Source organism: the organism of the source record quoted next, unplaced genomic scaffold, assembly GCF_019419815.1.
Source record: "Pyrus x bretschneideri cultivar Hongxiangsu unplaced genomic scaffold, Pyrus_bretschneideri_v1 Contig6, whole genome shotgun sequence".
Classification (NCBI taxonomy): Eukaryota; Viridiplantae; Streptophyta; class Magnoliopsida; order Rosales; family Rosaceae; genus Pyrus; species Pyrus x bretschneideri.
In genome coordinates, this window is record NW_025999798.1 from 752045 (window position 1) to 767884 (window position 15840).

The 15840-nt window shown below is 39.2% G+C and overlaps 4 protein-coding genes across 5 annotated transcripts; 1 reads left to right on the top strand and 3 right to left on the bottom strand.

Annotated features, from left to right (window-relative positions):
- The first annotated feature begins 925 nt into the window (after window positions 1-925).
- LOC103947332 (putative phospholipid-transporting ATPase 9) lies at window positions 926-7098 on the top strand. The gene is made up of 10 exons (XM_009358236.3): window positions 926-2399; window positions 2746-4094; window positions 4203-4313; window positions 4409-4685; window positions 4779-4976; window positions 5125-5334; window positions 5441-5566; window positions 5674-5772; window positions 5887-6078; window positions 6187-7098. The coding sequence occupies exons 1-10, from the start codon at window positions 2004-2006 to the stop codon at window positions 6817-6819; spliced, it is 3591 nt and encodes a 1196-aa protein (XP_009356511.1). The 5' UTR covers window positions 926-2003; the 3' UTR covers window positions 6820-7098.
- Window positions 7099-7834: 736 nt separating this feature from the next.
- On the bottom strand, window positions 7835-8865 carry LOC103947331 (probable calcium-binding protein CML16). The gene has a single exon (XM_009358235.3). The coding sequence runs from the start codon at window positions 8589-8591 to the stop codon at window positions 8115-8117; it is 477 nt and encodes a 158-aa protein (XP_009356510.1). The 5' UTR covers window positions 8592-8865; the 3' UTR covers window positions 7835-8114.
- Window positions 8866-9790: 925 nt separating this feature from the next.
- LOC103947329 lies at window positions 9791-10648 on the bottom strand. The gene has a single exon (XM_009358234.3). It carries the CDS (start codon window positions 10437-10439, stop codon window positions 9969-9971), a length of 471 nt encoding a protein of 156 aa, XP_009356509.1. The 5' UTR covers window positions 10440-10648; the 3' UTR covers window positions 9791-9968.
- A 502-nt stretch (window positions 10649-11150) lies between these two features.
- On the bottom strand, window positions 11151-15464 carry LOC103947345 (proline-rich receptor-like protein kinase PERK9). 2 transcript variants are annotated; one of them, XM_048571983.1, is made up of 9 exons: window positions 15337-15452; window positions 13789-14947; window positions 13171-13581; window positions 13003-13089; window positions 12792-12862; window positions 12628-12704; window positions 12336-12483; window positions 11697-11858; window positions 11151-11610 (listed from the first exon to the last, which is right to left on the bottom strand). In XM_048571983.1, the coding sequence occupies exons 2-9, from the start codon at window positions 14846-14848 to the stop codon at window positions 11440-11442; spliced, it is 2187 nt and encodes a 728-aa protein (XP_048427940.1). In that variant the 5' UTR covers window positions 14849-14947; window positions 15337-15452; the 3' UTR covers window positions 11151-11439. The 2 variants fall into 2 exon arrangements, with proteins under 2 accessions (XP_048427940.1, XP_048427941.1); XM_048571984.1 differs by lacking the exons at window positions 11151-11610; window positions 11697-11858 and having other exon boundaries at window positions 12567-12704; window positions 15337-15464.
- Between the last annotated feature and the right edge of the window lie 376 nt (window positions 15465-15840).

Genomic DNA, 15840 nt, shown 5'->3' on the forward strand with positions numbered 1-15840 from the left:
TTAATTAATTATGAATTGCTTTGGTTAATTCCCTCTATATGACTCCCTAGATTTACCAAAATATATTCTAAAATAAACAATTCAAGATCCTTTACTCCTTTTGGTTTAAACTTCAAAAAATACAAGTGTTTCATGGCACTTGGAACAAAAGTTTTTTCCCCTCTTTTATTTTGAATTGACGAAGAAGAGGGGACATGAATACTTAGGAAGATCTGGAAAGAGATTTCAAAAAAATATGAAGTACTTATAGCTAACGAAAGATTTGAAACAAAATTGAACACAGTAATACTATAAAATTCATATAACCAATCTCATTTAATAGAATGAATTTTTTGTTGTTGTTGTTTGTTGTATTTTGAATGACGAAGAAAAAGCCTTTGTTTTTGGTCTTTGAACCAGACAAAAGTGCCAAGGATTATAAAAGTACAAAAACATTACATAAAAAATTTGAAACAAATAAAAAGACAAGAAAGGTGCATCATGTGATGTGAGTGCTTTGGTGTAAGAGTGCTTGACCCGCCCCGCCCATCCCGTTTGACTTCCCTAATTTTAAATTTAAAAAATCATATTTTTACACGAAAAGTCCGTAGTACTGTTTACTTTAAAGAAAAATTATATTTTTACATTAAAAAGTTAATCCTGATACTATTCACTTTACTGTTTATTTTGTTCGTTAAAACTCAAAGTTTTCAAATCATTTTCATTAGTTTTTCTTTAATTTTAATTTGTATTTGTCTTAAATTTCTTTCCAACCAATTAAGAAAAACTATGAAAAATTAAACCGATCAAAAAAGAAATTTACTCTGAAATAAAAAACCCTAATTTTCCAGTAATCTCCTTGAAGCACTTTCCACTTTCCACTTTCCCCCCTCTCCTCCTCCCTCTGATTAATGAATTAGTTATCTGCTAATTAATCATTACATCAGAAGATTAATGCAAATCATTTCGGGGACTTTTCTAATCAAGTTCCAGAGAGAGAGAGAGGGACTAGAAGGAGAAGACCATTTCACGCATAAAACAGTCACCCCCATTGACGAGGAGCTCCCCCCGTAACTTTCCCGCGAAACTGAACTTACCCGGAAAATTTCCATTAACCAGATCATTCTTCTAGACCCTCCCCATCAACCCTTTTATTTTTCCAATTCTGTAAATCCATTTCAAACATTCCTCCCTATTCTTCGTTTTGTTTTTTTTCTGGGCAAGCAGCTGAGTCTTTGGAATCAATTTTCAAATAAAAGAAAAAAAAAAGAAAAAACCGAAGGCAAATGCGCGTCCTTGACATTAGTCAAAATGCGAGATCCGAACCAAGTCTCCGTTCAAAGCTGCAGTTTTTAGAGAAAATTCAAATACGCGAATATTGTTCATATAAAACCAATCTTTCCCAACTCTTATTTCTGAATATTTGTGGGTTTGGATTTGTGGGTTTCTTCTGTTGAGAGAAAAAGTTTACAACTTTGGGTGTGCAGATTAGAGAGCTGGGTGTGCAGAAGGGGAAAAAGCAGGGTGCTTATCAGTAAGCCTTTTCTGGTTTTTTTTACCATTCAGGTTGTAAAAATTCTTTGTTTTTATTTATTCTTTCTCTCTGTCGGATACCAAATTTGTTTGTTTTTTCTGTACTGGGGTTCTGAGCTTTCTGCCTGAGAAAGTTTTATTTATTTTCTGGGATTTTCCCCCACTCTTGGGTCTCTGTGTTTAATATTTGTGAATTTTTGGGGGGTTGTGGAACTGGGTTCTTGCTGTGGGTGTCTTTTTTTTTTTTTTTTTAAGAAAGAAGCTGTTTTTTTTATTCACTGAGGAATTGCTTTTCAAGAAGCAGCTGCAGAAGTTGGTACCTCTTATTTTCACTAGGATACATACTCAAAACTGCGTTTGGATTTTATTCCTTTTGAAGAAGTTGCATTAATTAGTGAGGGTTTGGAATTCAAAAGCAGCTTTTAGCCTTGTAAGTTGCGTTTGTGTTGGTTGGAGCTTGTGGTAGAGTGAGAGGGACTTAGAGAGAGAAAATGAGGGGTGGAGGCAGAAGAAGAAAGCTGCATTTCAGCAAGATCTATTCTTTCACTTGTGGTAAATCTTCTATGAGAGATGAACATTCACAAATCGGGGGACCAGGATTTTCCAGAGTGGTTTACTGCAATGAACCGGAATCTTTCGAGGCTCAGATGCAAAATTACGGAGACAATTATGTTAGAAGTACAAAGTATACACTTGCTACTTTCTTGCCAAAATCTTTGTTTGAGCAGTTCAGAAGGGTGGCCAACTTCTACTTCTTAGTCACTGGTATTTTGGCATTCACAGCTCTGGCTCCATACAGCGCTGTCAGCGCGATCATCCCTCTTATTATTGTGATTGGCGCGACCATGGTGAAAGAGGGTATCGAAGATTGGCATCGAAAACAACAGGTACTGGTTTTTCTTTCTTCAGCCTGGCTCTGCATTTTGGTTGTTTTTCTTTCCTTGTCCCTTAAAATTTCAATGACTTAAATTAATAGTTGAGGATTTTTAACTGTTGAATTTTACTGTAACTATCTTGGGAGTTAGAGTTGATGAGGAAATTTATTGAATGAAAGTTTTCCGAGGCTTGGAGGATAACCAAACTAGATTTTTCAACTTCCTTGAAGATATGCTCGATCTGAATTATTTGACTGTGCAATGTATCTTACCTGCTTTATAGTTTACATATCATTTTCTGGTTCTGGTATACTGTCAACAGCAGCTACGTAATCTCACAAGTGCGATGATTTTCCAGGATATGGAGGTGAACAATCGGAAGGTTAAAGTACGTGATGGTAATGGGGCTTTCAATTATACTGCGTGGAGAAATCTGAGAGTGGGAGATATAGTGAAGGTAGAAAAGGATGAATTCTTTCCGACAGACCTCCTCTTGCTTTCATCCAGTTTTGACGATGCAATTTGCTATGTTGAGACCATGAACCTTGATGGGGAGACAAATTTAAAGTTAAAACAAGCGTTGGAAGTAACTTCATCCTTGCAGGAGGATTCTAACTTCAACGATTTTAAAGCCATTGTTAAATGTGAAGACCCGAATGCAAATTTGTACTCATTTGTTGGAACTATGGAGTTCGACAATGAACAATTTCCTGTCTCTCCTCAACAGCTTCTCCTGAGAGACTCTAAACTCAGAAATACAGACTACGTATATGGAGCTGTTATCTTCACTGGTCCTGACACAAAGGTTATTCAAAATTCTACCGCCCCTCCTTCAAAAAGAAGCAGAGTTGAGAAGAAGATGGATAAAATTATCTACTTCTTGTTCTGTGTTTTATTTATCATGGCATTTGTTGGGTCCATTTTCTTTGGGATTGCAACGAAAGATGACCTAAACAAAGGGACCATGAAAAGGTGGTATCTCAGGCCAGATAATTCAAGAATTTTCTTTGATGCTAAAAGAGCTCCGTATGCAGCAATTTACCACTTTTTGACTGCCCTAATGTTGTATGGCAACTTTATCCCCATCTCCTTGTATGTGTCCATAGAAATTGTCAAAGTTCTTCAGAGCATCTTCATCAATCGAGATGTTCACATGTACTATGAAGAGGCTGACAAACCAGCACACGCCCGTACCTCAAACTTGAACGAGGAACTTGGCCAAGTCGACACAATTCTCTCTGATAAGACGGGAACTTTGACCTGCAATTCAATGGAGTTCATTAAGTGTTCTGTGGCCGGGACAGCTTATGGCCGAGGCTTTACTGAGGTTGAGAGGGCTATGGGTCGACGAAATGGTTCACCATTGGTTCATCAACTAAGTGGAGGGGACAATCTCAAGGACTCTACTGAAACAAAGGCACCCATCAAAGGCTTTAATTTTACAGACAAAAGGGTCATGAATGGAAACTGGGTTAATGAGCCTAATGCAGAATACATCCAGAAGTTTTTCAGTTTATTAGCAATCTGTCATACAGCAATTCCGGAAGTTGATGAAGCTACTGGGAATGTTTCATATGAGGCTGAATCTCCTGATGAAGCAGCATTTGTGATTGCAGCAAGAGAACTTGGTTTTGAATTCTACAAAAGAACGCAAACAACCATATCACTGCGAGAGTTGGATCCAGTGTCTGGCAAAAAAGTTGAGAGGTTCGTATATTGCATTGTTTTTCTGATTATTAGGACTTTTAAATCTGTGCTGGTACTCTTAGTAAGTAATGTAGAGAGTATACTCATTGAGTGAAGTCATTTTTGCAGGACGTATAGCCTTCTCAATGTTTTAGAGTTTAACAGCACAAGGAAGCGAATGTCTGTGATTGTCAGAAGTGAGGAAGGAAAAATATTATTACTTTCCAAAGGTGCCGACAAGTAAGTGCTTGCTGCCTTAAACTTGAATCTTTTCTTACTTCTTACGGCAAATTTAAAACTGTTTTTCTAACCAGCATAACTTCTTTTCTGTTCAGTGTTATGCTTGAAAGGCTTGCCAAAAATGGTTCGGATTTTGAAGAAGAAACCATGGATCATCTAAATGAGTATGCTGATGCAGGGCTGAGGACCTTGATACTTGCTTATCGTGTACTTGAGGAAGACGAATACAAAGAGTTCAATGAAAATTTTATCAAGGCCAAGAATTCAATTAGTGCAGATCGTGAAACAGTGATTGATGAAGTAACAGAAAAGATTGAGAGAGATCTAATTCTTCTTGGTGCAACTGCTGTTGAGGACAAACTACAAAATGGGGTATGTAGTCATATATTGATGGGGTAACATGGAAGTTTCTTTATAGACGATATCAGATTTTAAATTAATGTTCTTTCTTTCTTTTTTGGTTAGGTTCCTGACTGCATTGACAAGCTTGCCCAAGCAGGAATTAAGATTTGGGTTTTGACTGGAGATAAGATGGAGACTGCCATCAATATTGGGTTTGCATGTAGCTTGCTTAGACAAGGAATGAAGCAAATTGTAATCACTTTGGAGTCTCCGGAGATTAAAGCGTTGGAAAAGGCAGGAGAAAAGGAGGCCATCGCCAAGGTGAAACTATATACATATAGTTGAATTTGTTTGTGTATCGAAAACGGAATCTGTAGCTTAATACTCAAGGAAGTAAAACAGTTTACTTCAACAATATAATAGTACCTTAGTAATGATGCTGATACGATATTTGCTGATTCATCATTAGGCGTCAAAAGGAAGTGTTCTCGATCAGATAAATAGGGGAAAGGCTCAGCTTAAAGCATCGAGCGGGAACTCTGAGGCATTTGCATTGATCATTGATGGAAAATCGCTTGCTTACGCTTTGGAGGATGATATAAAGAACTTGTTTTTAAATCTTGCAATTGGCTGTGCATCTGTTATTTGCTGCCGTTCATCACCTAAACAGAAGGCACTGGTATGCTGACAAATTATAACATAAGGATTTTTTTCTTTTGCAGTTTTGTTCTTATATCATGCTCAGAAAAGAATTAATTTGTTTTCAATGGTGAAATGTAAAATAGGTCACTAGACTGGTAAAATCTGGAACTGGGAAAACAACACTAGCGATCGGTGATGGAGCCAATGACGTGGGCATGCTCCAAGAAGCAGATATCGGGGTTGGAATTAGTGGTGTTGAAGGAATGCAGGTATTGTACAGATTCTTCCAATTGTTTTACCGAAATTAATTCTTGTTTCACTGTATTTTCCTCTTAACTTTTGTTCTCATGAACTTTTCATGCTTATTTTTTCACAGGCGGTCATGTCAAGTGATATTGCGATTGCACAATTTCGATACTTGGAGCGTCTCCTGCTTGTCCATGGGCATTGGTGTTACAGGAGGATCTCATCAATGGTATGCATGTCATATTCTATGAAACAAACTTGAGACCAGAATCTTTGACAATGTGGCGAAAAAAATTTAAATTATCACAGGCTAAAACTCACGTGTGCAAATTTGTCCTCGCAGATTTGCTACTTCTTCTACAAGAACATCGCATTTGGTTTCACTCTCTTCTTATACGAGGCAAACACATCCTTTTCTGGACAGCCTGCATACAACGACTGGTTTTTGTCTCTTTATAATGTATTCTTCTCATCACTTCCGGTGGTTGCTTTGGGAGTTCTCGACCAGGATGTATCTGCGCGGTTTTGTCTCAAGGTAAGCTCACTGGGTTACATGTGAAATTCTGTTCGGATTAACATACTTAATTTCAAGCCTTGTTTTGAAACTTTTGGTATTAATTGTTTATCCTGTTTTGTGTGACAGTTTCCTCTATTATACCAAGAAGGGGTGCAAAATGTTCTCTTCAGCTGGCGTAGAATATTCGGATGGATGTTGAATGGGTTTACAACTGCCGTGATTATTTTCTTCTTCTGCACGGAAGCGCTAAATCAGCAGGCCTTCAACAATGAGGGCAAAACTGCCGGAATGGATATTCTCGGGGCAACGATGTACACGTGCACAGTTTGGGTTGTGAACTTGCAGATGGCACTTGCCATCAGTTACTTCACCTTAATACAGCACCTCTTCATCTGGGGTTCAATTGCACTATGGTACCTCTTTCTCTTGGCGTACGGCGCCATGTCACCCACATTCTCCACCACTGCCTACAAAATCTTCATTGAAGCCCTGGCCCCCGCCCCTTCGTTCTGGCTCCTCACAATCTTCGTGCCAATCGCCGCTCTAATCCCATACTTCACATACTCAGCCATTCAAATGCGGTTCTTCCCAATGTACCATAGAATGATACAGTGGATACGCTACGAGGGCACATCAAATGATCCCGAATTTTGTGACATGGTGCGGCAGAGATCTTTGCGGCCGCAGACTGTTGGTTTCACGGCGCGATTAGCAGCGAGGGCCAACCGTGTAAAAGACAGACATCGTAACCGTAGATAAGCTTTGTAAGTTTGTTCTTTGGTATAGTAGGTCTCATAGGATACAGCTTCAGTCTCTCCCAAGTTTTGAAAAACGCTGCGTTTTGTACATCGATGGGTTGCATATATGTTATACAAGAAGATTTTTTTGGTTCAATTTGTTCTTAGGAGTTGGCCCCTGTAGCCAGATGACTCTGTACAGAAGCAGCTTTCGGCTCTGTTAGATTTAGAGATTGTAAATTTTGAGTCATTGGCCAATGTATGTAATACATAGTGAAATAATTTATCGCGGGGTTCAATACTTGTGTTTTCTTCTTGCATTTCTGTTCTTGTTCTCATGAATTCTCCCTTTTCCTTTTCTTGATAGCGAAAATAAAAACAAAAAACTGAAACGAAATGGTTATCAAGCGAGCTATTAATTTTTTAACAACGAATTATTTGTGAACCGAAGACTTACCGATGTTCTAGTTAGAAGATGCGATTATGAGGTAGAGACTTATGGCAAAAGGGTTAGAGGACGACCCAAGAAAGCTTGAAAGAGACTCCAAGAAACGACATAAGGTACTTGAAGCTAATAGAAGACTTGACGCAAAACCAAGTGCAGTGATGGTTCTAGAATTCATATAGCCGATCTCATTTAATGAAATAAGACTTCGTTGTTGTTAAACTGTTTGTGCAGTGAGAATTAAGCATGAAAAATATCTTGTTTTGCGATCTCTGGTTTGAACATTAAAGAAAATCCAATGCCATTATGTGTTTTAAACCAAAATTTTCCATTTTCTCCTTTTCCTTTTCTTCAAAAAGTAAATTCGTACTCTAATGTCCGGGCATGAAGAGATTCTTAGCTATCTCTAGTTATATGTCTGTCTGTTTACTTCTCACAGAATATACAACCGATTACAAGACAGATTCTCGAATCTATCTCACCATGCAAATTCTCAAATCTCTCTCACCGTGCATGAAACCAGGTTCACGTGGAATTACCAAATCATATTCTGACATTAAGAATAACATGCAGATTAACAATAAATTCTACGTTTCTAATAACACAAATTATTATTTATACAAAAAAATTTACAAGATGTGTTCATAATTAGTTGGTAATTCTGATCTTAATTAACTAAGAGGGCCTTGAGAGCATGTCTCAATGTATATGATTGTCTGTGCAGATCCTCTTCCTTCTTCTTTCCTTCATCCACAAGAAATCAAAGACATGCCCACAAAATCCCACACACGAAAAACAAAAAATTAATAAAAATAAAAGTCAGCGAGGAAAGTCAAACCATGCAGATCCGATCATACCCGCGCCACACCCTATCAAATCCCGAGAAAATCAGTGGCGGACCGAGACATGATCGTCGCGAATTCGTTGAAGCTAATGACGCCGTCGCCGTTCGTGTCGGCCTCCCTCATCATATCGGAGAGCTCCCGGTACGTCAAGGGGTGGCCCATTTTGGCCATGGATCCGGCGAGCTCGGCGGCGGTGATGTAGCCGTTGCCGTCGCGGTCGAATGACCGGAAGACCTCCATGAGCTGCTCCTGGTTGATCAAAATCTCCTCGTTCATGTCGGGGAGGATGGCGGTGACGAGCTCGTCGAACTCGATGGCGCCGTTGCCGTTGGCGTCGATGTTGGAGAGGAGGACGTGGAGCTGGTCGCCGGTGGGCTTGAGGCCGAGGGAGCGGAGGAGGGCGGCGAGTTCGAGCTGGGTGAGGCTGCCGTCGGAGTCCATGTCGAATCGCATGAAGATGTCCTTTAGCTGCTTCAGCTGATCGGATCCGAGCGCGGCCATCATTAGTATAATGGCGGCCGAGAAGAAGAAGAAGAAGAAGAAAAAGGAAGGGATCGATAGATCCAGACGATTTGAATTTTGTGAGTTTTTGGGAGTTTAATTTGGGGTTTTTTGTGTGGGGCGCTGATTGGTTTGTGTTTTTGGGTTTTTTTTGGTTTTTTGAGTTTTAATTTTTCTTGTGTTTGGATTAAAAGTTTAAAAACTGAAAACGCGTTTTTGCTAAGAGTTGATCAATTTTTTGCTACGAGTACGAGGTTATATATTGGGTGGATGCTACTTAGGGGTTGTTTGTTGATTGACTATATTTAGGAGAAATTTTTCAAGAGTATCGAGAATATTTTTTGGTACATAAAATATTAGGATACAGTTGATTAAAAACTTGAAAAAAATATTTCTACTAATTGTATCATGACACTTGTATATTTAGTCTGTATTCCAGCACAATGAAAAATCTTTCCATATTTATGACTTAAACATGTGTTTTCTATTTTGGTAATAGAGTGTTGATTTGGGTCTGTTTAAGTTTTGAAATAAATTCAACGCGCTGACATATGTGAGTTAAGTCAGTTGGTTAAGATGATACATTTGCTTTTATGCACTCAAGTTTGATCTCAATTCCCATAAAAGTTAAACTTATTCTAACGTGTTTAGTCCAATGTTAACTAAAATAAACTTTCGATTATGCCGGATTCATTAATTGATTAATTAACAACTTCTGTTTTGCTTTTATCAAGAACATGGCCGAGCTGTGATGAGTGTTCAATCATTTTTCTTCCTTCTTTAAAAAAGAGAATCAGTTGGTGGTTTCGCCACGACAATCCATTTTTTTAGAGATTGAAAAGATTCATAAAATCATTTCAGACTCTTTTGGTCACCATCGCATGATTGGAGCTAACATAATTAGGTGAAGAACATTTGAGATTCAATGTGCGGAATGGAATCTATGTGTAAGTGGCATTTTCTTAGAATATGCAGAGCTTCAATGACAACATATTTACATAGTTGACATAGTTTGGTCGTGTAGACGCGTGACAATAAAGAATTATTTGACATTTATAAGCATGATGTCATTATATTCGAGATCTAAGATAAGGTTTAAGAATCTAAGCCTTTGATATATAACAAGTGATGTCATATATATGCATAACCTTCTTCAACGTTTGTTCCATTTGAATTTCATACATTTTCATCATAAAACGAAATGAATGAGCCACAATATTTTGATCAATGGCTACTAAAACCCGTTTCGATTATACCCGTCACTTTACATTTGTTGTCAAGCGACTAATTATGTGATAAGACATGTTACGTGACTAGAAATGCAGAGAAATGAGGAACATACAAAACATGTTGCAGGTAAGATTTTTTGCGATTGAATAGCTACCTAGCTTTATGATCAATAGATGACAGAGCCACCATTTCAATCAAGTGATATTGTACAAAACTAGTATCAAATGGATCATGATTTGGTGAATGATGACTTGGGGAGCAACCCAATTCTCCCCTACCCCAAAAGCTTCCAAATCCAAACTCTCCTCTCTGAGAAAACTCCTGCAGCACCTCCTCCACCTCCTCCATGCAGCGCCTGCAACTATGTCCTCCTCCTGCCTCCATGGATGATCTCATGGACTCTCCGACAACACTCGCAAAATCAACGTCTTTACATGTATCCAACACTATAATCTCCTTTCTCCTTCTCTGTTGAAGTTTCTTCATGGTGTACTCTCTCGTCTTTCGGATCAACTTGCAAGGGAGCTTGTACAAGATGAAGATGGTGATTTGGAGGATCAAGCACTGGCAGCAGCATGAAATCACGACGCAGTCTGCGGCAATCATGTTGCAGTCTTCCATGGCTGCGAAAATCGGGAGGAAGGGGGTGGTGGTGGTGGAGAAAACAGTTAAAAGAAATCTTCATGCCCCGGTGGTGGTGGTGTTTAAGGAATAAGTTCCTTGCCTTTGTGGGAGGTAATAGAAAGGGTGAAGCAATTGGAATGATATGTGGCGTTGTACATGAGTCATAACTTCAATCATTGTCTAACATTAAAAAAAAAAAACTCTAGCTTCCAATAGGGGTTATCCAATATAATCGAATTTCTTTTTTCAAGCGATATTCTAATTTAATCTAAAATACGGAAAACAAGCTTATCCCGTTCTGTAGTATATTAAAATATTAGGATATGAAAAGGAAACATAAAAGCTGTTGTTGCTTGGCTTCTACTTCTCCTTGGTGGAAGATTTCTTTGATAGCTTTAAGTATTTCCATAGAAGCTGTCACAGAGCTGTCTTTCTGGGAAGACTTCCAGATTTATTAATATTTGCAAACCCAGTTTACATTGTACCCCAAATATTTTAGCACGCGACGAGTGAGACACTTGTAAGAATATATCCTCGGCTATACTCAAGATTTCCACGTTTCTGAGGGTGACGGGGCAGCCTGCAGGCTGATTTAACAAGCTCGAAAAAGAGGGGTACGTATTTTCGATCTGAGATTGTCGCGTATAAATCACAAAACATGGAGTTGTGAAAGAGGGGAAGCAAAAGAGGGAAGAATAGGATCCATGGTTAACAAAATTGAATTATTACCTTTATAACACCACCAAAAATATTGGTGGATGCAACAAGATCATCATACATAGGCTAAGTAATTACAGGGGCAAAAAATGGCGGTCCATAAACGTATAATATAGGCAGAAGCTAAAAATGGACCTTTACAGGAACGATGGAACACTCTATACATCCGATGCAGTCAGTTCCAGTTGCAGAAAGATCAGGGTCCCAGCTGAGCGAATCCAAATCTAGCTCAATCTGGCAAAACCCTTTTCAGTTCAGTGTTTAACGCTCCAAATGTGTACTATACGTCTTCGCTGAAAAAATCTGTACTGTAATTTTGACTACCAAATGCCATTCTCCGGAACAACCTAATTTCAGCTGATTGTTGTGCCGAGTCAAATGCCTCACTTTCCCCCACTCTCATTCCGTTGTTTATATCGGAAGCAACAAAACTATCGAAAGCTCTAACAACCTGAGGACAGTGAGAATGATGATGTTAGCTTATGCTGGTGTAGTGAATGAATTCACATTATAAAAAAAATTTCAGCTTCTTATTACCTGTCCCATTCGTGATCTCTTAGCAGAAGAATGTCGCACACAAGCAGCAGCAATCTCGATCATTCTGAACATTTCAGTATCCACATAATTCTTTTCGAGCCTTGGATCTACCACGCCTTCAAAATCCTCATTATCAAGAGCATAACTCAACAACGGCCGAGCCTGGATAGTAAAATGCGTCTCTTGTCAGGAAAGCTTGGGTTTGACCTTAGAACATTCAGTTGCTCAACTATACAGTTTTATTTCATTCTATAAACATATCGTCAATTTGTTACATAAATATTTCCTAAGTACGGTCTCACATCTTTATTAAGCATTTATCCACGTACTTTTGAAAAAAAAGAAATGATTCACAACTAAGGCGAGACTAAATTGTGCCCCCTGAATCCAGACAAATATTGACAGCATAATCAGACAGTTAAAAAGATTTCATGCATTGAGATTTCTTTCTGTAAGATGGTTCTGGAGTTTCAATGCATTCCTTGTTTAAAAACTATAGGGCCAGAAGATCTCACTCAATAAATTGGGGAATTCAAAATATTCAACTGGAAATATCAAAACATTATTATCGAATAGAAGCAAAGTCATATAAACACTGCAGCATGATATGTCCAGTATGAAAAGAGGATGTAAGTTTACCCATTCAACTAGACTCTCATCTCCCAAGGGTTGGGATGTATCTACAGGCTTCCGTCCAGTGATCAACTCAAGAAGCACAACTCCATAAGAGTAAACATCAGACTTCTCAGTCAATTTCCCACTTGATGCATATTCAGGAGCCACGTATCTGAAAATCAAGCGGAATCCATACATTATCAGGCATGAAAGGTATGTTTGTGATGACAGTATAAATTAAAATCTAGAAGAAACCTCAAGAATAGGTTTGATACAAGTGGAAAGCAAATGGGCCAACACTGGATTGCTGACATACCCAAACGTTCCCATCACACGTGTGCTTATATGCGTATTTGAATCAAGCGCTAATTTGGCAAGTCCAAAATCTGAAACCTGTAAAGTAAAGAAGGAAACCATGAGCTACAACCTAACCAAAATATAGGAGTACTGAAATGTGCTCTGAGTGAAATCATGCTATACCCGAGCTTCAAAGTTGTTATCTAAAAGAATGTTTGACGACTTTATATCCCTGTGAATAATTCGAGGATGACCTGACATTAAACAAATAAAACCAAACTTGGTCAACAAAACACTTCCAGTTAAATTATGTAACCGATAAAACAATCGTATGAGGATATAGTAACCCAAACATTCAGCTATCAGAATCCAGAAACTAAGGGTAGATAATTACAGTCTTCATGAAGATAAGCGATCCCACGAGCTGCACCAGCAGCAACCTTAACACGCGTTGCCCAGTCCAGAACTGGCCTACCTTCTCCTGAAAATTGCGAGGTGCAAAACATGAGATTACAGAACCATTATCACTAACTGTTTCTTAAAAGCTCTGTTATAGATATACCATGAAGATGAAAATAAAGGCTATCGTTAGCGACATATTCATAGACGAGCAGCCTTCGGTTATCAGAGATGCAGTAGCCAACCAGAGAAACCAAATGGCGGTGATGTATGCGACTAATAATCTCAACTTCAGCCTTGAATTCTCGCTCACCCTGACCCCCTCCAATTTTTAGTTGTTTTACTGCCACCTCTCTCCCATCTGGTAGGCATCCCTTATAAACACAACCAAATCCGCCTTCGCCCAAAAGATTCTGAGATGAAAAATCATTTGTGGCCTTAGCTAGTTCTTCAAAAGTAAACCATGGTCTTGAATTTCCAACTCCTGCTTGTTCTGGCGGAGGACTCATGAACTCACTGCCAGAACGGCTTCCAACAAGGGGAGCTGAAGAATGCGCCTTCAAGAAGGATGAATCTGGAAACAAGTTACAAAAGCCTTCTTAAATATAACGGCTTAAATGAGCTGATTAATTTATCCCATACCCTGATCTGAGTGAGGCTAAATATATTCTTAAAATAGTATGTTGAACTTATTGAAATTTAGAAATACGATTAAACAGAAAATCCCACATTCATAATAACACAACAAGGAATCAACTGCGTCATGTATGATTGAAGGTACCTGATCGTGGAGAAGAATCCATAGTGGATTGCATAGCATAACCTTCAAGCCCGGATACTTTTTTCTTTTGCCTCCTCATGCACCATACAATCAATCCAACGAGGCTAAGCACTACTGCCCCTACCACTACACCAATTGCCACTATGCCTCCGGTACCAATGCCGTTGGAATTTGAACTTTGTGGTGCATTCGGACTGGAAGTGTTTGTTAGTGGACTTGGAATTTGAGAAGGAACTGGTGGAGAAGCCCGTGAGGGGGGAGGTGGTGACATTCTTATGATGGGTGGTGCAGGTGAAGGGGTTGGTTGAGAGCCAGGTGGGGCTGGAGTAGTACGGCTAGGAGGCGGGGGTGCTTTTCTGGGAGGTATTGATGCTGGTGGAGGCGGTGATCTTTCAAGGGGAGTTGATGCTGGTGGTGGAGGTGAACTTTCAGGGGGGGTTGATGCTGATGGTGGAGGTGAACTTATGGGTGGCACAATTGCTGGAGATGGGGCTGAATTCGGTGGTGGGTCTGATGGTGACGGTCGTGGTGAAGTTTTGGGGGGGCTTGATGGAGGTGGAGGAGACTTTTCAGGTGGCGGTGAAGTTTCAGGCGGCTTTGAAGAGGGTGGAGGTGGAGGTGAACTCACTGGTGCGGGAGATTGCGGTGGAGGAGGTGAACTTGCAGGTGGATCAGATGTTGGTGGTGGCGGAGAAGGTGAACTTTTCGGTGGATTTGATGATGGTGGGGGTGGAGAACCAGAAGTTGATGGTGGGGGTGAAGAATAAGAAGCTGGTGGAGGTACATTGGATGAAGGTGGTGGCGGCGAGGTTGGCGGTGAAGCAGATTGTGGAGTTGGAGGAGGTGTTTGTGTTGGAGGTGGTGAGGATGTGGCTGGAGGAGAAGCTGATGAAACAACAGGTTGCGGAGATTGAGTGGTTGCCTTAGAGGACTCTGGTGAATCCAAATTCGGCTGAGAAGACGGTGTCGGTGTGGCGGTTGACGGAGATGTTAAAGTAGTATTAGAAGCTGGCGGCACAGCCGATGGAGACGAATTTGGAGATGGCGACGTGGTTGCCATCTAACTAGACCCAAAATCCAGTAATGGATACCATATAACTCACACACCACAACCTTCAATCAATCACGAAATCTTCAATCCTTTCACAAATATCCAGAGCTTTCAATACAAAAAGCCAAAATTTAGAGAAAAACCCAAGCGACAAGTTTCAAGTCTTTGTCAAACCAACATCTCCAAAAACTTCAAAAAATGGAATTCCCGAAATTCCCCCACCACCAAACTCCACCAACCATCACCTCCAAAACATCAAAATATTCTTCTGTGATCAAAATCCCAGAAACCTAACTCAGCAAACAGGCTTTTCAGATCACTAACTTCAAAGAGTGAGAGATAATTCTAATTTCACAGATATTAAAGTAGCAATCTTTCTCTAAGTGACCACTCAAAAATCCAAACTTTTAGTGACCAAATGCAGCAGAAGCAGCAATATTATCACAACTTGGTACTAAAAAGCAAAACCCAAATGGTAAAATCTGGAAAGGACTTACCTTTACTTCGTCAATGATGGCCAAACAAAAACCCTAAACTTTGATCTCTTGAAACTTCTTTATCTCCCAACTCTGCACAGGAAGTTCAACACACGGCTTGTGGGGTCTCAAATGTACTCCGCGAAAACTGAAAACGACTCGGAAAGAGTAATTACTAATGAAAGGAAACAGTACTAATGAAAGACTATTGAAAATTTCGAGTTCTAATAAAAATTATAAAATAAAAGATAAAAAGAATGGTAGTATAATTGAATTTTTAGTGTAAAAATATAATTTTTTATTAAAATAAACAGTATTGTGACTTTTTCGTTAAAATTTTCTTATTATTATTTATTGATGACAATTTATATGGTATTTTCTTTTTTTAAAACTCTCTTTTATTGTTTTGGTTGAAAAAATAATCATAATTATTGACAGATTAATGTGGTTGGCTTTTTACGCAACGTAAACGCATTGTGCAATTTGGTCAGCGCAATTTAAATATTATGGAGTTTTGGACCTTTT